This window comes from Erinaceus europaeus, chromosome 2 (genome assembly GCF_950295315.1).
Source record: "Erinaceus europaeus chromosome 2, mEriEur2.1, whole genome shotgun sequence".
Taxonomy (NCBI): domain Eukaryota; kingdom Metazoa; phylum Chordata; class Mammalia; order Eulipotyphla; family Erinaceidae; genus Erinaceus; species Erinaceus europaeus.
In genome coordinates, this window is record NC_080163.1 from 188,292,711 (window position 1) to 188,318,645 (window position 25,935).

The 25,935-nt window shown below is 52.2% G+C and overlaps 2 protein-coding genes across 7 annotated transcripts in view; both read left to right on the forward strand.

Annotated features, from left to right (window-relative positions):
• Positions 1–1,165: 1,165 nt before the first annotated feature.
• FBL (fibrillarin) overlaps positions 1,166–25,935 on the forward strand; it is a 109,708-nt gene continuing 84,938 nt past the window's right edge. The window contains exons 1-9 of one of the 2 annotated variants that reach the window (XR_009548354.1): positions 1,166–1,316; positions 4,457–4,630; positions 4,724–4,837; positions 4,922–5,016; positions 6,577–6,747; positions 8,114–8,246; positions 10,249–10,361; positions 10,945–11,090; positions 11,186–11,281. Coding sequence is in view for 1 of the 2 variants with exons in the window: in XM_007538872.3 (XP_007538934.1) it covers positions 1,307–1,316; positions 4,457–4,630; positions 4,724–4,837; positions 4,922–5,016; positions 6,577–6,747; positions 8,114–8,246; positions 10,249–10,361; positions 10,945–11,090; positions 11,186–11,210 (981 nt within the window). In the remaining variant the exon portion in view is untranslated. Of the gene's footprint in view, positions 1,317–4,456; positions 4,631–4,723; positions 4,838–4,921; positions 5,017–6,576; positions 6,748–8,113; positions 8,247–10,248; positions 10,362–10,944; positions 11,091–11,185; positions 11,288–25,935 lie in introns of those variants that run through there. The other variant, XM_007538872.3, reaches the window with a different exon arrangement.
• Positions 11,499–19,430, forward strand: DYRK1B (dual specificity tyrosine phosphorylation regulated kinase 1B). Of its 5 annotated transcripts, XM_060185933.1 has the most exons (12): positions 12,192–12,368; positions 13,400–13,563; positions 14,485–14,604; positions 14,706–14,894; positions 15,306–15,453; positions 16,238–16,524; positions 17,205–17,351; positions 17,433–17,573; positions 17,866–17,901; positions 17,986–18,181; positions 18,489–18,595; positions 18,685–19,430. In XM_060185933.1, the coding sequence occupies exons 1-12, from the start codon at positions 12,293–12,295 to the stop codon at positions 19,054–19,056; spliced, it is 1,983 nt and encodes a 660-aa protein (XP_060041916.1). In that variant the 5' UTR covers positions 12,192–12,292; the 3' UTR covers positions 19,057–19,430. The 5 variants fall into 5 exon arrangements, with proteins under 5 accessions (XP_007538936.1, XP_060041916.1, XP_060041918.1 ...); XM_007538874.3 differs by lacking the exon at positions 12,192–12,368 and adding an exon at positions 11,499–11,655 and having other exon boundaries at positions 17,866–18,181; XM_060185935.1 differs by lacking the exon at positions 17,866–17,901 and having other exon boundaries at positions 12,206–12,368.

The following is a 25,935-nucleotide window of genomic DNA, read 5'->3' on the forward strand; positions in this document are numbered from 1 at the left end:
ATAAGAAAAATTAAGAAAAAAAACTAAAAAAGAAGTAGAGGGAGTCCGGCAGTAGCCAGCGGGTGTAGCGCAGCGGGTTAAGCGCAGGTGGCACAAAGTGCAAGGACCAGTGTAAGGATCCCGGTTAGAGCCCCAGGCTCGCCACCTGCAGGGGAGTCGCTTCAAAGGCGGTGAAGCACGTCTGCAGGTGTCTGTCTTTCTCTTCCCCCTCTCTGTCTTCCCCTCCTCTCTCCATTTCTCACCATCCTATCCAACAACAATGCCATCAATAACAACAACAATAGGACAACAGAAGGGAATAAATAATTTAAAAATTTTTTTTAAATAAGTAGAAAGTACAAAGATTCTGAATGGAGCATTTATATTTATTAACTTATTTATTTAGAGACAGAGGCCACGTGTGAAAGAGACCACAGTGCTTCCTTCAGTGTGGTGGGAGCAAGGCTCAAACCTGAGTCATTCACATGGCAAAGTTATGCATTTTCCAAGTGAACTATTTCACCAGCCCACCATGTATGTATTTTAAATATTTATTTGTTTGTTTATGAAAAACGAAGAGGGGATGGTTGAGTGCACGTTACAGTGTGGAAGGACCCAGGTTCAAGCCCCCAGTCCCCAGCTGCAGGGGGAAAGTGGTGAAGCACTTAATAGAACCACAGCATCACTTTGGCACTGGGATGCTGTGTGGCTAGAACTGAGGACCCATGGTTGACATGGTTGGCTCTTGGGCCCATAAGCAATGGCGCCACCGTCCGGCTCCCTAAAAGGGTCTTCTATTTAGCATTAATATATGGATATGCTTTTTTTTTTTTTAACCAAAACACAACTGCGCTCTGGTTTATGTTGGTGTAGGGGATTGAACCCAGCCTTCTGGAGCCTCAGGCCGAAGAGTCATTACATAACCATTATGCTATCTTTTCCGCCCTCAACAAGTAAATCTTTGCAGACGACCTATAAATAGAGAAGAGGGATAAAAGGTATTGGCCGTGGAAAAGCTGGGTTAAGTTAAGCTCTCTGCCTAAGAAAGCTCGTCTGCCAGGCATAGTCGGAAGTAAGTCAGAACCGGAAGTTCTCATGCGTGAAAGTAGCGTGGAGAATCGCCCAGGGGGCGGGACCCTGAGGGACTCGGGAATTACCGCCCACAAAGGCGCGCGCCAGCCCCGGGGCCTCTACGGAGGTGGGGCATTGTGGGCGGGTCTGCGTGTTTGCGTCACGCTCCGTACGTTGCCGCGCGCCTGCGCTCCTTTCCACGTGCGAAATCCTCAGACGCGTGTAGTTGCGGACGCGGCTCAGCTCGCCTCGAGCCATGAGGCCAGGTACGGACCGGCTTTCGGGGCCAGGAGTTGGGACCTGGGGGCCCTGCGGGAATCTGGGTGCTAGAATGGGATCGGAAGGTTTTGAGCCCCAGACCCTCCGTCTTGCGATCTGTGGCTCCAAGTTCCGGTCTCGTGGGGGGCGAGGGTCTTGGTTCCGCCCAGTGACCGAGCCTCTGGAGGCTCATGGCTGACCTCAGAGGTCACGGTCGTGGTCGAGGGTCTGAATCCTGGCATTGGGGCGGGGACAAGAGCCCCCCCTCCCCCGTCGTTGGAGGTTTGGATGTTTGGGCTGGGCGGGCTGACCCCAAGGGGTCCCGAGCGTCTGGGTCGGGGTGCTTGGGGATCTGTTTTGGTTTGGAGGTAAAGTCTTGGGTCCCGAGTCTGGGGGGATCCTCCAGGTGCCTCCCTGTCCCCCGGCCCCCTAGTCAGCTCTTTGGAGCGGGCCGGCGTGCATGAGGACCCCCGCTCCCTCCGTCGCCCGCTCGCCTGCTCTGCAGGTTCCTGAGGGGGCGGGTCCCGGGGGTGGGGGGCGCACCCAGTCTGCAGCGAGATGCAACTTAACTGGCTCGGGGGTAAGGGGCTGCGCGGGGCGGGGAAGGGAGGTTCGTCTCTGGGCGTGTGTGGATGAGTTTACTCGAATTTCCCGGAAAATTGTCTGGTGCAGTTTACTTCACCTCCCATTTGGTGGAACTGAGATCTGTGGGTACAGGCTTTTGACAGCAAGGAGGGTCTAGGTTCAAAGTGTCTGCCCTGGCTCTCTGCCTCTTTGCCTATGAAGTTTGATCTTTCTTTCTGAGAGTGGCGTCAGTGGGATAGTTATCTTCCATTCATGGGGTGCCTGAACACCTAGAGATGAGGAACTCTAAGGGTTGAAGAGCCTCCGGCAGGCTGACATGGGCATGACAGCTGCTGGGCATGTGGAGGTGACCAAAACAGTTAAGTGTTCCTGTGCTTTTGGAACCTCACTTAGTGGGGGAGATGGGTTGTCAGAAAAGTCATGACTTTTTTTTCTACGCAAAATTGTACTTTGACTTTTCCGACAACCCAATAATGTTGAATGTGCCTCAGTCATTGCTGGAGCTGGGTGCGTAGTAGAGGTAGGGAAAAAAAAAAAAAGGCCCCTTTGAGAAAGGAGGACGGGAGGAGACAGTGAATCCAATACTTGGGTGCAGGGAAGGAGTGAGTGAGCCATGCACAGAGCCAGGCAGTGGGTGTTAACAGCAGTGTGGAAAAGTTTAGAAGCTGGAAAAGAGTTTGGGAGGGCTTATTAGGGCAGGAACGTAGGGCCTGGCTTAGTGAGTGAGGTCAAAGAAGTCAAGTCAGATCATTATCATAGTGGGGTGGGTCTCACATGGGGCTCACTCTTGGGTATCACTCTTGCTCCAGTGAATGATGTCAGGGATTGAACTCAGACATCCTGCCAATGCATTAACCATTGCACCACTTCCAGGACTACCTTTTAAAAAATACATTTTAATGAAAGAGACAGATCAGAGCAGTGCTGTGGTTTATAGTGGTGTCAGGGTTAACCTGGGACCTTGAGGCCACAAACTTGTTGATGGGAAACTGCCTAAGGGATTTGGAACTGGGGACATTAAGGTCTGGTTTGATTTTTTTTTTTCTTTTTAACTTTTAACAATTGAATTAAGACTGACTACAAAAGTTCTACATTTCCATCACCCTAAAGTTTTCACAGTGTGGAAATAATGCATTTATAAAACTTGATGAAGGGGGTTGGGGTGGTAATGCGTCCAGTTAATTAAGCACACATACCACCATGTGCAAGGAGACAAGTTTGAGCACCTGCTCCCCACCTGCAGGGGGAACACTTCGTGAGCAGTGAAGCAATTTTTTTTTTTCAAGATGTATTTATTTACTTGAATGACAAGACCAGAGCACTAGCCAGCACTGGCTTATGATGGTGTTGGGGAATGAACCTCCAAGCTTCAGGCAGGAAGACTGCTGATGCCAGATCCCCCAAGCTAAACCACGTAGTTCTGAAGCCATCACAAAAAAGGTCAAATATGGGGTTGGGGGGGTGGCGGCAGGCAGTGGCGCACCAGGTTAAGCACACATAGTATGAAGCACAAAGATCCCGGTTCGAGCCCCTGGCTCCCCACCTGCAGGGGATCACTTCACAAGCAGTGAAACAGGTCTGCAGGTGTCTATCTTTCTCCCTCTCTATCTTCCCCATCCCTCTCAACTTCTCTCTGTCCTATCTAAAAAAAACAAATTGAAAAAAATGGCCACAGGAGCAGTGGACTTCCTCAGTGTCAGCACTGAGCCCCAGGGATAACCCTGGAGGCAAAAAAAAAAAAAGTTAAATACTGGTTTGGTTAGCACTAAAGAGCTCTCTGCCTGCTTTGTCTCAAAGTGATGAAAGTCGAGTCTCTTGCTGAACTCCCCCCCCACCATAAGCTTGAAAGTAGGGACCAATCAGCAGGAAAGACATGGCACAAACACCCCTCTGGAGCTGATGCTTTTCTAACTGGGACAGAGGCCTGGACATGTTTTCAGGCCCAGGGACCATACTGCTGCCACTCATGCAGCACAGTGTTTGACCCTCCTCTGCTTACTTAATAGCGAAAGAGAAGGGATTCCGTGAATCTACTCTCAGCCAAAGAAGAGCTGGCTTTTGACAATAAACAAGGTCCCTATATACACTTCTCCCCACCCTGACACTCAATTTTTTCCCTCCCACTGTCCGATCACATGAGATTTGCTCTTAGCATTCCTTTGCTTCTTGGAGCGGAGGTGTTAGGTTGCCACAGGTCTCAGTACAGTGTCACACTGCTTTGATAGCAGTTCTCACTGGACTCTAAGGGAGAGTGGTATTGTCTTGGCTGTGTTTTTTCTAGGATTCGCCTTGTCACTTAATATGATGACTCTGGAGCTTACCTAGTTGTTGAGACTGGACCCCTCTCATTGTCGCTCGTGAACATTGCCCGTTTCATCCGTCCATCCTGCCCATGGGTAGCCACCCCCTTTCCAACCCCCAAAGTTGTGCTGGGCATCCTGAGGCTCCTCTCCACAGGCACAAGCTCAACGCCACTTGCTCACTTTCTTCTAGTGGGGTACCCAGGTGTAGAAATCATCATCTCGAGCTTCATTTTTTTGGTCCCCTTTCTGTTTCCACATAGGATTCAGCCCCCGAGGGGGCGGCTTCGGTGGTCGAGGAGGCTTCGGTGACCGAGGCGGCCGAGGAGGAGGCCGAGGGGGCTTTGGCGGTGGGGGTCGTGGAGGCTTCGGCGGGGGCCGGGGTCGAGGCGGAGGTGGAGGCTTTAGGGGTCGAGGACGAGGAGGTGGAGGCAGAGGTAAGTGACGCTGGGGAGAAGGGGTGGAGGCGGCTTTCCTTGGGTTTGGGGAGAAGGGCAGGCTCCCCCCCTCACTGTGACTGTGTCTCGCAGGTGGAGGATTCCAGGCTGGTGGTGGCCGGGGTCGTGGTGGTGGTGGTGGCCGGGGAGGAAAGAGAGGAAATGCTTCTGGGAAGAATGTGATGGTGGAGCCCCATCGGCACGAGGGTGAGTGTGGGGGGCAGGGAACCCCTATGGGCAGGATGGGGGGGTTCCATGGTTTTCACCCGATGCTCTGATGCCCTCACCCAGGTGTCTTCATTTGCCGAGGAAAGGAAGATGCACTGGTCACCAAGAACCTGGTTCCTGGGGAATCTGTTTATGGGGAGAAGAGAGTCTCTGTTGCGGTGAGACCTGGGCCCCTGCCCAAGCTTCTGGGACCCCAACTTGTGGTGAAGCTGGCAATCTGTTCTTCTAGCCTCTACCACATACCCTGCACAGGACAGACAGGCGCTTCCCTCCTCAAACACTTTCTGTGACTCCCCATTGCCTGAAGACCAAAGTCCCAAGTACTCAGTGTCAGTCTAGCTAGCTGCCATGCTCTCCCCAGCTTTTTCGTCCCTGCTGTCACCCTGACCAGGTTTCTCCCAGCCACGCTACCCTCTTTGCTATCCCCTCTGCCTGGGATAGTCTTCTTCCAGCACGGTGTCATAGCTAGTTCCTTTTATTTTATTTTGATCTTATTTGTATTATCGTAAGATTTGAGGGAGAGGGACACCTGAGCGTCGCTCTGGCACTTGGGACACCAGAAATCCAACTTGGAGCCTCTGTTTCCAATGCCCAATTCACTGGACCACATCCACGGCCAGGTGTCACCTCCTCTTTCACAGGAAGCCACCTGTTTGTCAAACACAGCCCCCTCCCACCCCACTGCCCTGTTGTGCTGTGTCATCTCCTTCATGGCCAGGTACGGTCCTACCACACGCCTTTCTGCTGGCTAAATGTGCTCTTCCTTCCTCATGACTAGAGTGACCCCTCAGTCTAATTCAGATTCTCCTCAGCTCTTCTCTGGCCACTGTTTCTCATTTTTCACCTGCTCCCCATACCTTACAGCTCCTTTCCTGGCTTGGTCACACTTCCTCTGCACTGTCATCAGTACTATGGAAAGTGTGTGAGTCCTGTATAGTTTTTCCCAGCGGACAGAGATCTTTGTTTTACTCAGACCCTGGCAGAAGATTTGGCACACTGCAGACCCTACAGGCAGCAGTATAACTGTCACAAAAGAGGGGCCTAGTTTCTGTCCTAGTCACTGTACATCTAGGTTCACTTTTTGTACTTTATTTTTTTAATCTTTATTTGTTGGATAGAGACAGATTTGAGAAGAAGAGAGAGAGAGGGAAAGAGACAGACACCTGTAGCCCTGCTTCACCACTTGTGAAGCTTTCCCCCTGCAGGTGGAGACTGGGATCTTGAACCTGGGTCCTTGTGCACTGTAGTCTGTGTGCTCAACCAGGTGCGCCACTGTTGGTCCCTAGGTTCACTTTTTATACAGTGACTGGTACCTCCAGGTCGATGTGTGCACCCCCCCACCCTTATTTTTCAATTTTCTTTTTTTTTATATTTTCCCTTTCGTTGCCCTTATTTTTCATTGTTGTTATAGTTATTGTTATTATTGATGTCGTCGTTGTTAGATAGGACAGAGAGAAATGGAAAGAGGAGGGAAAGACAGGGGGAGAGAACGGAAGACACCTGTGAAGCGACTCCCCTTGCAGGTGGGGAGCCAGGAGCTTGAACCGGGATTCTTATGCTGGTCCTTGTGCTTTGTACCACGTGTGCTTATCCCGCTGAGCTACCACCCGACTCCCTCCCCCCCCTTTTTTTTTTTTTTTGAAGGCCCCAAAGCATTGGGTCTTGCAGAAGTGTATTGACAAGTCTGGCACTGACTCATCCTGTTTCTCATGCTGCAGGAAGGAGAAGACAAAATTGAGTACCGCGCCTGGAACCCCTTCCGATCGAAGTTGGCAGCAGCAATACTAGGTGGTGTGGACCAGATCCACATCAAGCCTGGGGCCAAGGTGCTCTACCTCGGGGCTGCCTCAGGCACCACCGTCTCTCACGTCTCTGACATTGTAGGCCCGGTGAGTTGGGGTTTGTAAGGGCTGGGAGGCCACCTCCCCTCTGCTAACCTGGAGCCAAGGCTGTAGCTGTGTAGCTTACAGAAAGGCCCATTACTTTTGGTGCCAGTAAGGGAAGAGTCCTTCCCTCCAGATGGAGAATCGAGCAGTAAGCGGGGAGTAGATAGCATAATGTTTATACAAAGAGACTCAAGCCCGAGGCTCCAAAGTCCCAGGTTCAATCACCCGCACCACCATGAGAGAGAGAATTGAGCAGTGAACTTGAATGTGACTGGTCCAAGCTTTTACAGGACTAGATGGATCTAGAGATAAGAGGGCAAATACCAGACTTCTGACATGGTTGCCCTTTTTTAAAAAACCCATTCCCGTGTACACTAAAAGACAATATTCTAGAAAATCTGAGGTTCGCCCTGACGTAGAAAAGCCATTGGATAAATTATTAAAACGTGGCATTCTGGTCCCTTGTCACTCCCCAGATAATAAATCAACCTCATTCTTCTGGTAGACTCCTGGATGTAAGATGCGCTAGTTCACTTGGATAGTGCACCTGCTTTGTCATGGGTACAGCCCTGGTTTGAGCCTGACTTCCACCACACTGAAGGAAGCTTTGGTACTGTGATAATCTGTCTTTAGCTGACTAAGTCAGTGTGGAGCAGTGAAGTCCCAGTGACACCAAGAAATAAAAGTCCATGCCCCCAAGGTCTAGGCTACTGGTTTCTCTTGGAAGGCCAGAAGATCATGGTTTTCTTAGCATTATTGTTTGGGTTCAAAAGGCTCCCTCCTTGAGGCTCCAAAGTCCCAGGTTCAATCCCCCACACCACCATAAGCCAGAGCTGAACAGTGCTCTGGTTAAAAGAATAAAAAATAAATTAAAAAAAAAGTCTCCCTCTTTATAGACCCCTGCCACATTTGCATGGCTGGACTGTGGTGTTCAGAGCCCCAGATTGTGATGCAGATATTGTCCTAGTGCGGTAACTTTCTGCAGGTTACTTCATCTCTCTGAGGCTACCCTCCCCCCCCCTTTTTTTTTTTTGCAATTTAAAACTAGTGTATTCCTCTAAAAACTCCTGGGAAGTGCTTCGAGCAGTGGCTGACTACAGATGCTCTTGCCTTTTGTGATTTTGTTCCCTGTGTAATAGTTTCCTGGCCTAAAGGTTGTACTGAGAACCTGGGCTCTCCTCGGGCAAGGTGGGGCTGGAGAGCCTTTAACCAATGATCCCACATCTCTGGATCTCGGTTTTTCCATCTGTGAAAGGGACAGCATAGCAATAGCTAAGTGGCTGAGTTTCCCTTCGAGGATTTGAAGGATTCCTTTGTGCAGAACAACATACACAAGAAACTGATAACGGTGGTGGTTGTCTGGTTTTAGGATGGCCTGGTCTATGCAGTTGAGTTCTCTCACCGTTCTGGCCGTGACCTCATTAACTTGGCCAAAAAGAGGACCAACATCATTCCTGTCATTGAAGATGCTCGGCATCCACACAAATACCGCATGTTGATTGGTGAGGAGTCCAGGGCTTGGCCCAGGCGGTGGGCAGTGGGAGGACCGGTTTCATGAGAGGTAGTCAGCGCCCTGACTTGGATGGAATTGGAGTGGATGTGCAAGCCTCAGGACTCTGCAGGGATGCAAAAGCTGGGCGAAGGCAAACAGAATTTCTGGATAGTGGGCAACCTCCTGCCCTGTCTTACCCCCCCCCCCCGCCATGTCCCTCCAGTCCTTTCAATCTTGCTTGTGTGTTTTGAAAAGCCTCTTCTAGGGGGCCCCTCACTGGTAAGGCTATATAACCCAGAGAGCATAAACTGTGACCTGACCCAGAGGATCCCCCACTGCAAATATTAATGGCTTTGGGTAAACAAATCACTACTGAAAAGTATAATGTGGAACAATGTTAAAACACCACCACCACCCCGGGTGACTGATTACAATGGTTTGATGTTGGCTTTTCCCAATTGTTGTAAAGGTCAACTTTTATTATACTGCCTTGTCTTTTTTTAATTTCCCCATGCATTCATTGAGGCAAACAAGGGTTAACTTAAAGAAAAGTACAGTTGGTAGCATTCTTCCCCCCTCCCAGCACAAACAGAGCTTTCTACTGCTGTACTCAAGGTGGCCTTGGTCAGCGGCCTTAGAAGCTGCTACTTCTGCCCTAGAGTCTGCTGGTAACCCAGACAGGTTGTGCTCTCTGTATACAAGTAAGAAAAAGTAACCTGCTTGTTGCTGTGAGTTCCTATGGGAAAGTTTATAACTATATAAAAGGGGCAAGTGTCATTGTGGGACCAGTCTTTTGTGGACATGAGTCCGGCTGGGTCTTCCAGCATAATAAACACTGCTTCCTACATTCAGGCCTCAAGTGTGTCCCGTCTCTGCCCGAGAATCTAGTAATATAATAATTTAGAAAATCTTTTTTATTTTTTCCCCATTTTTGTTGCCCTTGTTGTTATTGTTGCCACAGATGTTGTTGTTGTTGTTGTTGGATAGGGACAGAGAAATTGAGAGGGGGGGAGAGAAAGATAGACACCAGCAGACCTGCTTCACCGCCTATGAAACAACCCAGCCCCCCAACCCCCTGCAGCTGGGTAGCGGGGGGGGGGGAGGCTGAAATTGGGTTCCTTATACGTGGTCCTTGCCCTTCGTGTCATGAGCACTTAACCCACTGTGCTACTGTCCAATCCGCCTCTTACAAAAATCTTTTAAATTGGTAGTCGGGCGGAAGTGTAGCTGGTTAAGTGCATGTGGCGCAAAGCGCAAGGACCAGTGTAAGGATCCAGGTTCGAACCCCCACTCCCCACCTGCAGGGGAGACACTTCACAAGTGGTGAAGCAGGTCTGCAGGTGCCTATCTTTCTCTCCCCCTCTCTGTCTTCCCCTCCTGTATCTGTTTCTCTCTGTCCTATCTAACAAAAGGCATCAGTGACTACAACAACAATAAAAAACAAGGGCAACAAAAGGGAAAATAAATAAATATAGTTTAAAAAACTTTCAATAGTACTTTAAAAAAACTTTAAAATTATTTATTGGATAGAGACAGCCAGAAATCAAGAATAGAGTTATAGAGAGGGAGAGAGACACTTGCAACACTGCTTCACCATTCGCAAAACTTTCCCCCTGCAGGTGGGGACCAGGGGCTCGAATCCTGGTCCTTACACATTGTAACATGTGCGATGATCAACCAGGTGCACCAACATCCAGCCCTACTCTTTGTCTTACAACTTTTTTGTTGATTATCCTGTGGATATTCTTGCCTTGTTGCTTTTGACTGATGACTTGTTGATCTTCCCCACCAGACCTGGGAGCATCTTGGGGGCAGGGTCCAGGTGTGACTTGTCTCTGTCTCCTTCAACCAGCCTGGGGCTGGCCGGCCACAAATTAGATGGCCATCATGGTTTACAAAAATGGGTTTGGTGCCCACATTGGGGACATTGTGGAGGAAGGGCACAGACCCTGTGGAAGGAGCTGGGAGGAACTGGTGAATTCAGCAGTTAACAACCAATGCTATCTCTCTAGCGATGGTGGATGTGATCTTTGCTGATGTGGCCCAGCCAGACCAGACCCGGATTGTAGCCCTGAATGCCCACACTTTCCTTCGCAATGGAGGACACTTTATGATTTCCATTAAGGTAGGGTGACATCATCTTTTCTGTAACTATCAGTGAACTATGCTTATATAGATAATACAGTAGATAAGCTGAGATAGAATATATAATAAATCAACGATAGGTGCATTTAGACATCTTTGGATGTGAGAGCTTTCCCTGTACCCTTCTACTAGACTGACCACTTGGTAGCCTTTAGTGCATTTACTTTAGTATTCTCAGCTGTGCTATTACTGTTAATGAATGGGGAGGGGGGCATAACCAACCCTTAGTTATAAAGTTTAAATATTAGTATTTTAAGTAAACAGGACTCTAAGGCTTTTTATTCCAAATCCTAACCAATTTTTTTTTTAATCCATAATGGTGGAGGACTGAGGCTGGAATGAGTGTTTTGCAGAAAACTGGGAGATTTTACACATGTATCAACCACCAATTCCCCTCCTGATAAAATATTAAGAAATTTGGCGTGTGTGTGTGTATCAGAAAAAGGATAGGGGAAGAATCCTTTGGGTTTGGAGAAAACACACGGTCTTGCTGTAGGCTTCACACACACACACACACACACACACACACTCTCTCTCTCTCTCTCCACATCCTTTCTCTACAGGCCAACTGCATCGATTCCACAGCCTCAGCTGAGGCTGTGTTTGCCTCTGAAGTGAAAAAGATGCAGCAGGAGAACATGAAGCCCCAGGAGCAGCTGACCCTAGAGCCTTACGAGAGAGACCACGCCGTGGTCGTGGGTGTGTACAGGTGAGCAGGCGCAGCCCAACCCAGGGCCAGGGGGTCTGTTAGGCATGGCCCAAGGTGGTGCCTTTCTCTGATTCCCCTCCTCTCCTTCCTCTCAGGCCACCGCCCAAGGTGAAGAATTGAAGCCCCGCGCCGTCCAGATTTTTCAGATTGTTTGCTACTGTTATTCGCGTGTTTTTCTATTAAAAGACTGAACAGTCGCTCCTGTCTGACACTCATTGCATAGCAACCTCTGTTGACCGCATGGCGCATGCGCTGTCAGTCCACCGAAGCGAGCTCGGGGTCGCATACTGCGCATGCTCCTCCGCTGGCGCCTGGGCGGGGCTGGTGACACAATGCGCATGTGCGCAGGGGAGCGCAGGCGCAGATTGTCGGCTTGGTCACGTGGGGGTGGGGTAGGGGCGGGGCCCGGGGAGGGGGGGCCGGTTTGTTGTGGTCGCCATTTTGCTGGTTGCATTACTGGGTAATCGGGCCCTGGCTCGCCGCGTCCGTCGGATACCTTTGGCCAGTGGGCAGGTCTGAGCTCGGGCTTCCCGAGCAGTTTGAATCCCCTTGCCTGCGCCCTCAGGTAACAACGCGGCTGCGGGCGGGACAGTGTGCATTCGTGGGGTGGGGGGCAGTTCGGGACCCGCCCTGCGCGCGTCGCAGCAAGATTTAGCACGAGGCCGGGGGGTCAGGAAAAGGGGGCGGCAGGCAGGTGCAATCAGTGCCCAGTTGTTGATAAGTTGGGTTCCTGGAAGGGGACAGGCCCGGGGGAGCGATCGCGGGAGGGGGTAGCGGGGGCCCCTCGCTCCCGCCCTTTGTTTAGGCTCGGCTCTGCCGGCCGCATCGTCGTCGCCTAGCAACAGCTGCCCCGGGCTCTGATTGGCTGAGCTTTCGGCAGCAGCGGCCAATGGCGCGGTTGTTGCCATGGCAGGTGCGGACTGCCAACCTCTGCCGGGCCCCGCCCGCGAGGATTCCTCGGACTAGGGCGGGCCTCCAGGGCGGGGGGCGGGACGCCGGGGTCCCCGGGGGCGGGAGGCCGCGCGGGGCGGGGCCGGCGGGGCGAGAGTTAACCTGCCCCTCCCCCGTCCACCTGCTGTCCCCCTTCCCCCCCGCGTGGCCCGGGCTGACCCTCGTCCCTCTTCTCCCCGCCCCCGGCCGGGCCGCCTGTCCCGCTTGCCCTGCCCGCTGCGGGGCCGGCCGGCCGTCTCCTCGCTGCCGCCATGCTGGCCGCTCGCCCACCTCACTGGGGCCCCCACCGCGCCCCGGCCCCCCGCGGGCCCCGCGCCAGCCCTCAGGGTAGGGGTGGGGGCTGCACAGAGGGTCCCGGAGCGGGTGGCCGGAACAGGCGGTGTGGGGGGGAGACCTGAGCTGGGGAGTCGGTGAGCGAGGGTCGGCCGGGCTGGAAGCTGGTGGGGAGCTCGGCCGCGGGGGCTTTCTAGGAACGGGCAGAGTTGTGGAGTGACTGACATGCAGACGTGCAGAGCGGCGGGAGAAAGGGGTGGTGGTAGGAAGAGAGGTCAGGGAGGCACGATCACAGTGGAGGCGAGAGAAAGGACCACGGACGTAAACTGAAGGAAAAAGGTCCCGTGCAGACGGCAGGCCCTGGTGGGGATGGGGCCCCCCGAGCGAGCGAGAGCGAGGTGTGTGGCCCTGCGGTGCGGGGAGCGGGCCGAGGAAGAGTGCGCTGCACAGACCCTTAGGTGGATAGAGGTTTCCAGGTAACCTTGGTGTGGCTTTGGGGACCTACACAAGACGCTGCTAGGATTTGGAAGCGGCCCTGGAGGACCCTACAGTTCTCTGGATTGGGAGGGGCTGGAGATCAACAGGGAAGGGTAGATGTTAGAGTGGAGAGCTTTGACAGCTTGATATCCAGAGAACGTTGTGAAGGGACCCTGGGGAGGGCTCAGAGTAGAGCAGAAATGGGAAGGTAGACCTGCTCCATATACTGTCTGTGGTTTCTTTCTTTCTTTTTTTTTTTCTTCCCCTCTTCTTCATACCTCTAATTACTGGTGTCTTTTTGTCCTTTCTTGTCATGTCCTCTATACCTGCCTGGCTCCCACTCATTCCATTTCACATGTTCCTCTTTATTTTGTGCTGCCCACTTTGTATATTTGGTAATTGTTGGTTGAGGGACTCTGTTGTGCCCCCCCACCTGTCCCCTTTTTCACTGCCACCTGTTGCTTCGCCACATCTTTTCTCTCCTTCCTCCCTCCCTCTTTGCCTTGTCCCTGGTGTGTCTGTCTGTCTGTCTCTCTTTCTCTCCTGCCTGTCCCTGTCCCACACATCCCCTTGCTTCACCTTGTTCCCTGGCTCCTGCCTGCTCCCAGGTCTCAGCGGCGGTGGCAGCCGAGGTGCAGGATGCGAGAAGGCGCCCCCCGGCCGGGCTCCCGCTCCAGGCCTCGCTCCCTTGCGGCCCTCTGAGCCCACCATGGCCGTCCCACCGGGCCATGGTCCCTTCTCTGGCTTCCCAGGGCCCCAGGAGCACACGCAGGTATGCGCTAGGCTGACTCTTCACATGCCTGGAGTAGGGGGAGGCTGGGGACAGGAGGGTTTTGGGGCCAAAGGAGTGCCCAAGACACTCTTGGGGAGCATGAAGAGCCCCTGTGGAAGTGGCAAGTGGAAAACTCGGGGTATGGAGAGCCTGGGTTAAAAAATTACTTAGGTTTAATGTTCCAGTTCTGTATTATTCTGCAAAATAGAGCCAGTAATGACCGACTTCAGGGGGTTATTAGAATTAAGCAAGCTAATACAGTTCAAACTAAATACTGAGACTAGTACCTGGCACATTGTACACATTTAGTAAATGTTTACTAAGAGAAGCTTCCAAAGGAAAGATCTAGAGGAAGTGAAAGATGAACAGGAATAAGAGTTAGCCAGCAGAGTCCGGGGTACTGAGGCTGTCAAGGCTCTGAAGTGTAACACTGAAGCTGGAGGTGCTGGGAGGGCCATTTCCAGATACAAGATCTTGGGAGTGAAAAGTCTGGACCTATAATCAATAGATTGAGAATGCCACAAGGAACAAGGGTAGAGCAAAATGAGGTACCCCAAATGGATGGTCTCAAGCAGAAGGACTGGGGGACAAAAATCTATATGATTTCTCCCACTGAGTTTTAGAAAGGTATAAAGGTATAGGGTGAAAGGTCCCTGGCAAATAGTTCACTCACTCATTCACTCAGCTAGTCTCTAAGGAACAGCCATTATGTGCCAGGCCCTGCTCCTGACACTGAATATTCAGCCAGAACAAGACAAAGACAAAGTCTTTCAGCCCTTGGGGACTTCCTGTTCTACTAGGGAAGTCAGGACCAAATAAATAGGTAGATGGTATCCACAAACCAGCCACCCATATAATTCTCCCCCTTAAAATTGGAATTAAAGGCTAACCTCAGTGCCCACTCCTCACCTCACCCCACAGGTATTACCTGATGTGCGGCTACTGCCGCGGAGGCTGCCCTTGGCCTTCCGGGATGCCACCTCAGCCCCACTGCGCAAGCTCTCCGTGGACCTCATCAAGACCTACAAGCACATCAATGAGGTGGGCAGGGGGTGGGAAGCCCAAACTGGGTGCTGTGGGATTGTGGCTGCTGGCATAGGTCACTCACCAGTCCCCCGTCTCCTGGCTGGCCGGCTGGGCAGGTATACTATGCGAAGAAGAAGCGGCGAGCCCAGCAGGCGCCACCTCAGGACTCGAGCACCAAGAAGGAAAAGAAGGTCCTGAACCATGGTTATGACGACGACAACCATGACTACATTGTGCGCAGTGGCGAGCGCTGGCTGGAGCGCTATGAGATTGACTCACTCATTGGCAAAGGCTCCTTTGGTCAGGTGCGGTGTGCCCTAACCCCCTGCCCTGATCCAGGGATTGGGGGACACGGGCACCCACTGACAGCGACCCACACAGCCAGGGAGTCAGTGGCTACGAATTCTGTGCTGGGCCACTCTTCCCAGCCCAGTCTCTTGGTGTCTCTGCGCCTCCATTTACTGTTCTGTCCTACAGTGTAAACGAACAGACTCCATGTCAGGTAGATTGTGTGATTTCATGTCCAGTGTTTATACCAGTCGGCAGCTGGGTTCAACAGTTGTTGAAGGCTGTTGGCTAGTCAGATAGTCAGTATTCAGTTTTGGATCAATATTCTTGATAGTGACATTGGGTACTATGCCTCCCTGGAAGGAGAAAGGGGTTCTCTGTCCCACACCCCACTTCCCTTCCCTCACCTGGTGTGTCCTGCCTGGCAGGTGGTGAAAGCCTATGATCATCAGACTCAGGAGCTGGTAGCCATTAAGATCATCAAGAACAAAAAGGCCTTTCTGAACCAGGCCCAGATTGAGCTGCGGCTGCTGGAACTGATGAACCAGCATGACACAGAAATGAAGTACTACATAGGTGAGACCTGGGATGCTGGGGCTGCTGGGGCTGGATCACCCTGAGTCTGGGGTAGGGTTTCCTCTGGGCTCCTCTGATAGCAGCGATTCTACATTATATTTTTCCCGTTTACACAGTAGGGCTGGACAGTCCAGGGAGTGCTCCATAAGCATCAGGCTATGTTGTAAACATTTTGCACAAATCAACTTTTTTTTTTTACCTCACCACAGCCACATAGAGGAGGAAGCAGAAGACTGAGGAGCCCTGTCAGGTGCTACCATCCCTGTCAAAAGATCAAGGAGTTTGTGCTCTGTAGAGCTATAATTTGACTAGCCAGTGGAATGCAGGACCTTTACTCAAAAAATCCTTGCTAGACTCTGTCCTCTTTGCTATATTATTCTTAGAAAGAATAAGTAGATCTAGGGACAGGATGGTGGTGCATCTGATAGGGCACACAACTACCACACTTGAAGATCCTAGTTCAAGACTCATGCCCCCACTTGCAGGGATGAAGTACATAGTGTGGGCACTAAGCATCAGTAATAACTGGTGGAAAAGAAAAAAAAAGTTGAAGAGTGCAATTCTTTTAAGTTTGAAGAAGACTTGGAAAGAGAACTGGCTCCTGTGGAATCCATCTCTGTACTGTATAAAACAGCATTCTGACAAGCGCCAGCCACCTCCAGCCCGCCACAGTTTGGTCACTGTTGGAGAAGCAGTTTCCTTCCCGCCACCCTCACTACTAGCGCTCGCTTACTCGGGGCTCCCACTGGCGTTCTGTGAGCTATTTCTGTACCTTTCCCTGCAGTGCACCTGAAGCGGCACTTCATGTTCCGGAACCACCTGTGCCTGGTGTTCGAGCTGCTCTCCTACAACCTGTACGACCTCCTGCGCAACACGCATTTCCGTGGCGTCTCACTGAACCTGACGCGGAAGCTAGCACAGCAGCTCTGCACGGCGCTGCTCTTCCTGGCCACGCCCGAGCTCAGCATCATTCACTGCGACCTCAAGCCGGAGAACATCCTGCTCTGTAACCCCAAGCGCAGTGCCATCAAGATCGTGGACTTCGGCAGCTCGTGCCAACTTGGCCAGCGGGTGCGGCCCAGCCCCGGGGGCGGGGCTAGCTGTGTGGGTGTGGCCACCACGGGCCAACCAGTGGCGAGCTCCGAGGGGCGGGGTGGGCCAGATTAAAATGAAGGATGGTGCTGTCCAAGGGGGCTTCGGCCGGTGTAGAGGCTGAGGCTGGGGCCAGCCAGTAAAGAAGAGGGTTTGGGGCAGGAAGGAGTGAAGCCTGAGGGAGCAGGGCCAGTTTCCAGCTGCCAGATGTGGGCAGGCTGAAGTTGGGTTGACTGAGCTGGAGGGAGGGGGACCCCTGCTAAATTGAGCTGGAGATGGAGGGGTTGTATGTGTGGAGGGGGCACCTCAGTTCCTTATCCTGTGAGCTGACACTTCACATGACAACAGATGTAGCCTGAGAACCATCTGGATTGGGAGGGTGGGAATGGCTGGGCTTACTGGAGACTGCCAGCCCCTAGCCTGTGACCTGAGGGTGGATGTCAGGGTCAGACCGGATGAAACCCCCCGAAGCTCATGAGTAAGTCATAGTGCTAGCGACTCTTGGAAAGTTCAAAGCAGTGACCTTGGGATTTGGAGCCCCTTGCCCGGTTTTGGAAGCAGGAAGTTGTATTCACAGGTCCTCCTAGCTTTTCAGTATCCATGGCTTCAGCTGAGGAGCTGGGACCTCTGACTGTTGTCCTTTCTCCTCATTCTGCTAGATCTACCAGTACATCCAGAGCCGCTTCTACCGTTCGCCCGAGGTGCTCCTGGGCACACCCTATGACCTGGCCATCGACATGTGGTCCCTGGGCTGCATCCTTGTGGAGATGCACACCGGAGAGCCCCTCTTCAGTGGCTCCAATGAGGTGTGCTTCTGAGGAGGGGGTGCGCTGGAGGGGGTGAAGGCCTGCCTGGCCTGCTGACCCTGATTGCCCGCCTGCTCGCAGGTGGACCAGATGAACCGGATTGTGGAGGTGCTGGGCATCCCACCAGCCCCCATGCTGGACCAGGCACCCAAGGCTCGCAAGTACTTTGAGCGGCTGCCTGGGGGTGGCTGGACCCTACGAAGGACAAAGGAACTCAGGAAGGTGCGGCCCCTGCCCCATGCCGCTCCTCCTTCCCTGGTGGCTCCTTCACTCTCCCACACTTGGGGCTCCCTCTCTCCCTGCTTCCCCTCCCTCGCGTTCTTCCCTTCCTTCCCTCTCCCCTTGTCTGTTTTCACCTTCCCCTGCCTACCCCATTCCTCCCCTCCCCACAATCTTCTTAGCTTCTTTCTTCCCTCTTCTCTCTTGTGCCTCTGTTTCCCCGTGTGTGTCTCCCTGCCCCTCCTGCCCACTGACGGCCACTCTCTTGCCCCCCCTCCCACCCCCTCCCTGCCAGGATTACCAGGGCCCCGGGACACGGCGGCTGCAGGAGGTGCTGGGCGTGCAGACGGGCGGGCCCGGGGGCCGGCGGGCGGGGGAGCCGGGCCACAGCCCCGCCGACTACCTCCGCTTCCAGGACCTGGTGCTGCGCATGCTGGAGTATGAGCCGGCCGCCCGCATCAGCCCACTGGGGGCTCTGCAGCACGGCTTCTTCCGCCGCACGGCTGATGAGGCCACCAACACGGGCCCGGCAGGCAGCAGTGCCTCCACCTCGCCCGCACCCCTTGACACCTGCCCCTCCTCCAGCACCGCCAGCTCCATCTCCAGCTCTGGTGGGTGCCCAGTGCAGAGCAGGGGTGGGGCAACTTAGGCCTGACCTGGGGGACCCTGCCATTAGGTCTTCACCTACAGCTTTGGAACTGTATGCTCCTGAACTCCAAGATGGGTAGAGCAGGAGAGCTCTTACTCTGACCTGATCCCTGAAACCAAGCTTGGCCTTAGACCTCTAAAGTGCATCTGACACCAGATCTGAGATTGGGCCCCACCTTCCCCAGAGTCCACAAATGGTGGCCATGAAGCTGACTTGGGCACTACCTCTCCTCACCTAGTGCCTCTTCTCTCCTCCCCTGGCACTTACAGGAGGATCCAGTGGCTCCTCCAATGACAACCGGGCCTACCGCTACAGCAACAGATTCTGTGGGGGCCCTGGACCCCCCATCACTGACTGTGAGATGAACAGCCCCCAGGTATGGGGCTTTGGGCGGTTTGCATGTGGGTGGTGGGTATCTGGGGCTTCGGGACTCGGGTCTCAACAACTATTCCTTTGCTCCTTTAGGTCTTACCTTCCCAGCCACTGCGCCCTTGGGCAGGGGGTGATGTGCCCCACAAGACACATCAGGCTTCTGCCTCTGCCACATCACTGCCAGGGGCTGGGGCCCAGTTATCCCTCCAACCCCGATGCCTTGGCCGGCCCCCATCACCCACCTCACCGCCACCCCCAGAGCTGATGGATGTGAGCATGGTGGGCGGCCCTCCGGACTGCTCCCCACCTCACCTAGCACCTGCCCCCCAGCACCCGGCTGCCTCAGCCCTCCGGACTCGGATGACAGGAGGTCGTCCACCCCTCCCGCACCCTGATGACCCTGCCACTCTAGGGCCTCGTTTGGGCCTCCGTGGTGTACCCCAGAGCACGGCAGCCAGCTCATGACCCTGCCCTCTTTCTGGGGCCCCTCCTGAAGCCATACCCCCTTTCCCCCCCCCCCATTTGGGGGCCCTGGGCTCCCATCCTCATCTCTCCCCTTGACTGGAATTGCTGCTACCCAGCTGGGGTGGGTGAGGCCTGCACTGATTGGGGCCTGGGGCAGGGGGTCAAGGAGAGGGGTTTAGACGTATCCTCACCACTAAGGACTGGATCTTGGCCTCCTCTCTCCCCTTGTTTTCTATTTATTGTACCAAAGACAGTGGTGGTCCAGTGGTGGGGAGACCCCTCTCACCCCAGGGCCCTAGGAGGGGGCGGGGGCAGGTAGGGGGAGATGGCCTTGCTCCTCCTCGCTGTACCCCCCAGTAAAGAGCTTTCTCACATGCCTGCCTGAGCGTTTGCAAGGCCTCGCCTCCCCTCACCCAGCCCTCAGAGGCACGATGGGGAACAGTGTTGGATCGGGAGTGCTGCAAGAGCTTTGTCACGTGGGTGTGTCCCTGGGGAAAGTCACGTCTTTTAGAGCATGAGTGGGATTGCAAGAGGTCTGGGGCTATGGAATCCTAGTCAGAAGTCCTGGGTAGAATCCTAGCCCACATTGGCCGCCTCTGGGGTAAACAGATCCTAAAGGGGGGAAGGCCCTGGCTTCTGGCCCTCCGGGGAGCATCAGGTTCTGCCCTAATAAGCAAGGGCTCCCTGAGTGCGCAGCAGCAGCTCCTCATGCTAAGCAGGCGACCAGAGTGGGTGCTGAGTGCATGTGACAGGTGATGGTACAGACTTTACCCCCCAGCACGTCTGCACTCACCGTCCGGAGCCATTGCTGAGCAAAGCGTTGTGAGGTTCTCAGGCAAAAAAAGATTCCCAGGTTCCAGGTAAGTGAACCTGTTTCCGTGGCAATTTAGAAACTTGTCTCCAGCGGGCCAAACTAGAGGCACCTGGTTCCAAGGGTACCTTCTCCCACCACTCGTGCTGTGCTTTCTGGGAAATGGAGTTCTTGTTAATACGCAGTTAGCTGCCTTTCCTTGAGGAACTACCAAGACCAGAATCCTTTTCGCTCGTGCCTTCAGGGGCGGGCGCGGGATAGCCTCTCAGTGGTTAGGTGGGCGGGACCTGGGGGGGGGGTGGACTGGGGAGAGGCTGTGATTGGTGGTTGGGGGCGGGCGCTGCGCAGGCGCAGAGTTATCTAAGGCCTGCGGAAGATGGTGGCTGGGCTGTAGGAGCAGGTCCTGCTGGTTAGGTAGCGAGCGGGGTGGTTCTGGCGCCGGCACCCTGGGCGTCCCAGCGCGGTTTCTGGCCCAGCAAAGGGGGCTCGAGTGGTAGGGGGGACACGCCCGCGCGTGTTCGCTGACGGAGGTGGGTCGGGGGGAGCAGCGATGAGAAAACACGGGGTGTGTGAACTGCAGCTGCTGTGGTGTTGGTGGCGATCTTAGCGAAAGTTGTGTTTGGATTAGCCCGTGAGTTGTGTGTGCATTAGATTGTAGACAGCATTGCTGGCCAGGTAGGGGGCTTGGGCCTTGTCCTGAGGGGAGCGAGGAGCCAGCCCGGGAGGATCTCTGGAAGGGCAGGGGCATGGCCGAATTTGCTGCCATCCGGGATAGGTTGACCGAGTCCGGGAGCCCAGGGTGGCAGCTCTGGATCAGGACAAGGGTCTGGGTTGTAAGGGGAGAAAAGGGTGTGGGTGGACGGGATGGACTGAAAGAGCCGATGAGCTAGCTGTGTGGCTGTCAGTGTGGGAGGAGCAGGAAAGCAATCTCACCAGCATGTAGAACAGTGCCTGGCACATTGTAGATACTTGATTTGGTTCTTTTTATTTCCCCCCCTCCAGAGTGAACATTCCTTGGAGGCAGGTACTGCTCCTTATAATCTCTCTTTTTCAAATAAGGAAGATAAGGGAACAGGGCGTCAAGCTTTCTAGAAAGAGGAAGCTAGGGAGCAGAGGGCTCAGGATTTGAGTCCATGTGAGCCGCAGACTTTAACAAATGAGCCTCCGGACACCAGCAGTAGGCAAATCTTACAGACCCTGTAAGAAACTGAAGATAAACATGGGCATGAATATCCCCAATTTCCGTTTTCAGTTCAGAACCTCCCCCGAACCTGTCCACATTGCATTACAGGATACTGCCTTTTGATGTGGAGAGTTGTCTCAAGAATGATCTTACCTGAATTAAACCCTTGATGTGTCTCCAAAATCCCATTCCTCCTGCTTTCTTAGTAAAAGCCTCCTCCACCCTTGTAATTGCTCAAGACTAAGAGCTTTGACTCCTCTTTATCTTTACTCATGTCTAGTTCATCTGCGAATGCCTTCATTTGTGTATTGAGAATTCTTCCCACTCCTGCCTCCCTAGTCCTGTCCACCCTCACCTGCCTGGACGGTCACAGCAGCCTCCCAACTGGCCTCACATGCAGCCAGGTGCTGGGAACATCTGCCTCAGGTCACATTTGTAAACGTCAAGTCCTGCCTATGGTCTGCCAGCCCTTGAGTGATCTGGCCCTGTTGGCTCTCAGGCATAATCTACTCCTCTCTCCTTGCTCACTGCTGCAGCTGCACTGGCCTCTGGTCCTCCATACCTACTCTCTACCCCCCTCAAGTAAACAAAGCTCACATTCACCTCTCTTAGGTCTTTTCTCACATGTCACCTTCCTCAGACTCTTCTCAACCGTTCTTTTAGAACAGTGCTACTAACATTCATAACTTAGCTCTCCTACACTTTCTCCTTGGTGTTGATTATACTATTATTTAACACTGTACAATTCATGTCTTTATGATTATCTGTCTTTCCCTCCCCCCCCCTCCAGCTGACCATAAGTTTTGTCAAGGCAGGGACTCTTGTCTATTTTACACTTTACCTCCAATGCCTAAAAGAACTTTCAGCACATAGTAGTGGTTTAGTGACTATTCAGTTGTTGGGTGGATGGATTAGTGGGTGAATAATTTCATAGCACAGATTCTGATCCCAACATTATGGAAACTCTGTTGATCCCTTTTTCACAGAACTTGAAGAGGTTGCCTTAACGTTTTCTAAGGTCTCAGACATTTAAATACTTCACCCTGGCTTTACTGTGTGCTCAAGACTGGGAGCACAAGAGAACAGAATAGTTCAAAGAGATCACAGTCACACATGATCTCGCATGATGGGTGTCCAGATAATCATTCACACAAATGTGAAATTGCAAAGGAAAATAGGGAGTGCTGGAAATCTGATCTGGACCCTAGTGAAGTTGGAGATGATGGCGGAGGGGAAGGCCAGACTTGAGATACTGTAAGAAATGTGTGTCCTTGTCCTACACGTGGTGGGACGTTGTAGGAAAAAAAAAAAAACTGAGCAGTAGAGGGAGGCCTGGCCATGTATGTTGAAAGAGCTCCTCTGACTGTTGTGTGGGGAACTGAAAATAGAGGATTCCAGCAGAAGTCTGTATTAAGGCTGTTGGCAGACAGAACTGCTACTAAAGAAGGCCACAGGTTTTTTGTTGTTTCTTCCTTTAAAAGGTGGAAGGAACCACAAGCTCCGTTGTCCCCACATTCACGAGCAGTGGGGTAGTGCTGAAGGTGTTTTCCCTTCTCTTTCTCCCGTGTGTGTGTGTGTGTGTGTGTGTGTGTGTGTGTGTGTGTGTGTGTGTGTGTGTGTGTGAAGCCCTATTTTAAAAAAGAAAGAAGATCACTGGGAATGGTGAAGTGGTGCAAGCACAGTGGTAAATGTGGTGGAAGAAAGCCGGGGGGGGAGGGGGAGGCAAAGAGGGGAAAGTGGAGTCGGGACCCAAAAGAGTAATTATTACACAATTCTCTTGCACCTAAGTCTGAGAGGTCCCTAGTTCAATGTCCTGCACCATCACCATAAGCCAGAGCAGATCTGTGTTGTGGTAAATAAAAAGAGGGTCTTCTCCACCTTTAGTCTGGATTGAGCTGGGGTTTGTTTGGGGATCAGTAGAATGTAGAGATGGCTTGGCAGTTTCTACTCTCACTCTCTAGCCTCCAGTTATGTAACTGTTGGGTTTCTTTGCAAAAATGCTTCATGGCTTTTTCCAACAACCCGGTATTTTCAGTGATGTGCCAGGTCTGTGAGTGGCGTTGCAGCCCAGCCCCTAGCTGACACCTCAGAGAACAGAGCTGAACCATCCTGACTCAGCTGACCCTCCAAGCCTCAACCCAAATGGCACAATCCCAAGATACTAAATGGTGATTGTTTGCGTGTTTGGGGGATGATTTGTTAGCCAGCTGTAACTAAGTGAGCCAGGTTTTTTGAGATCCATTTTATGTATTCGCTCATTTGCTCCTCAGGCATTATCTGTGGTAATGATCCCCTTGTGCAGGTGTGGGAGTGGAAGGCACAGAGAAGTAAATGAAGTTCTCAGGACTGGGGAGATGGCATCATGGTTATGCAAAAAGAGATTGTCATGCTGAACGCTCCAAAGTCCTAGGTTTAATCCCCAGTACTACCATAAACCAGAGCTGAGCAGTGCTCACGTTTAAAATAAATAAAACAATAAAAAGTTATGAAATCCTAGCAAAACACCAGGCACACAGAAAATAGAGTAAAAGCATGATTAATCCACAGGCTAATCGTCATATATTATGTATGGTAGCACTGAGGCCAAGAGGAAAGGGGGAGGTATCAACAGCAGCATTTTACCATCTGGATTTTTCCCCACTGCCATGGCATGCTCCTGTGTGGTGCCAGGACCTTGTGCTGGGTGAACTATATCCCAGCCCCTGGGGCCTCAGATGAGTGCAATTCACCTCCCTAATGTCCCTGAGACCCAATTCATTCATTGCAAAATGGAGACTTGGCCGAATTCACATCAGAAAGGCATTGTGAAGAACAAGTAAGCATCTAGTGTGGCAGGGATGGTAATTGTCAAGCTCTGGCCACTCTTAATTGAGGGTGAAGACTCTTAGGGTCACAAAGATAAAGTCATCTTCCCAGAAGGGTGGTGTAGCAGAGAGATGGAAAGGTCCTTGGTGATCTGTTGAAGGCACTGGATCAGACCTGCCCAGAAGTGAGTTACTTCTGGACGTTGATATTGGGAACCAAAATCAAGCTGAATTGGAGCCAACATCCTAACTCACTCCATGGTGTTTCTCCTACTTGTTGCTTCTAACTCCAAGCCCAATTTTATGTGCTAATTTTATAATAGAAAACAAGACTCTCAAAAACGATGTCCTCTTAGAGCTTGTGTTCTGGTGGGGAAGGCAGACGGTATCTTGTGAGGATTGTGAAGCTCAAGTGTAGGAGAAACAAGAGTGGTCAGAGAACCCTGGAGCCACAGGGATCAAAGTCCTTTACAGGCTGGGGAGATAGCATAGTGGTTATGCAAAAGACTCATGCCTGAGGCTCAAGGTCCTGGGTTCAATCCTGAAGTACCACCATAAGCCAGAGCTGACTTAGTGTCTATACCTCATTATAAATAAATAAATGCGGGGGGGGGGGCAGGGGCTTTTGTATAACCACTGTTCTATCTCCCCAGCCCTGCAGATATTTTGGGAAGAAAACATGTAAAGGCTCTGCCTTTACATGCTTTACATGGGTGGGAAGGAGCCCAGAACTATGGCCTTGGTAAGGACTTGGAATTGTCAGTGAGACAGCAAGCCCACTTCGAATATTTTGAGTTGGAATGATGTGGTCTGGCATCTCAGGAAGTTTCCTCAGGCTACTGTGAGGCCGCCAGCCTGTAAGCAGGACCTCCTGGAGGGTGTAGCTGTGAACATGGAGCATAGTTTTGAATATTTTTGGAGTGATGAGAGATCTTTCTTTCTTTCTTTCTCCCTTCCTTCCTTCCTTCCTTCCTTCCTTTCTTTCTTTCTTTCTTTCTTTCTTTCTTTTTGGAGGGAGAGCCATCTCCAGGGCTTTGCTGTTAAGGGCTGATTTTCAGATGGGAAGTTGCGGGGAGGGTGAATATTAATTAAACCGCAGTTGGAGACCGGGCTACAGCGTGGATCACATGCATGACAGAGCAGCACACTATGCAAGTGAGCTGTTTTGCTGGCACAGTGGGCAGAGGTTGGGGTGGGTGAGAATGTAGGGTCAACAACGAGGGCTGAGGAGACCGCATAATGGTTCTGCAAAAGATTCTCATGCCTGAGGGTCCAAGGTTCCAGGTTCAATCCTCAGCACCACCATAAGCCAGAGCTGAGCAGTACTCTGATCCATGTGTCTTTCTGTCCATCTGTCTGTTTCTCTCTTTCTCTGTCTCTCAAATGAAATATTTCTTAAAAGGGAGGGGAAAGGAAGAATGAAGAGAGAGACTATAACTGGAAGGCTTTTTTACCTGAGCCGAGAATGAGAGGTGCGTAATGGGGTGGGTGGGTATGTTACGTATCCCAGTGCTCTAGCTGAGCAAACAGCAGGAGATACAAGTCAGGCCCAAGAACTGTGTTGAGATACAAGAGGTTTTTTTTTTTTTTTTTTGGTGTTTTTTTTTTTTAAGAGCTGCTAGTATTTTATTTGACTTTTTATTGTAACAAGAGCATTGCTCAGTTCTGGCTTATGATGGTATTGGGGACTGAATCTGGGACCTCAGAGCCTCAGGTGTGAAAGTTTTTTTGTATGATCACTACACTACCTCCTCAGCTCTAGAGATAGGAATTTAGGAATTGGACCTGCAAAACATTTTGTTCATTTAGATAGTTCTGCCACATGCGTGGCCCAGATATGAACCTGGTCCCTACCTCATTGAAGGACATATCAGTGCTGTGGTGTGAGAGAGAGAGAGGGAGACCAAGACCAGGAAGGTGGGATCTGACTAGCTGTGGACTCAGAAGTGGGAAGTAAGGCCTGGTAGATGGTGTGAATAGGCCGCTGACAAGGAGCATAAGGTCCCAAGTTCCATCCTCAGCATTCCATGTGCCACAATGATGGCTCTGGCTCTCTTTCCCCTCTCTCTGTCAGAAGTAAA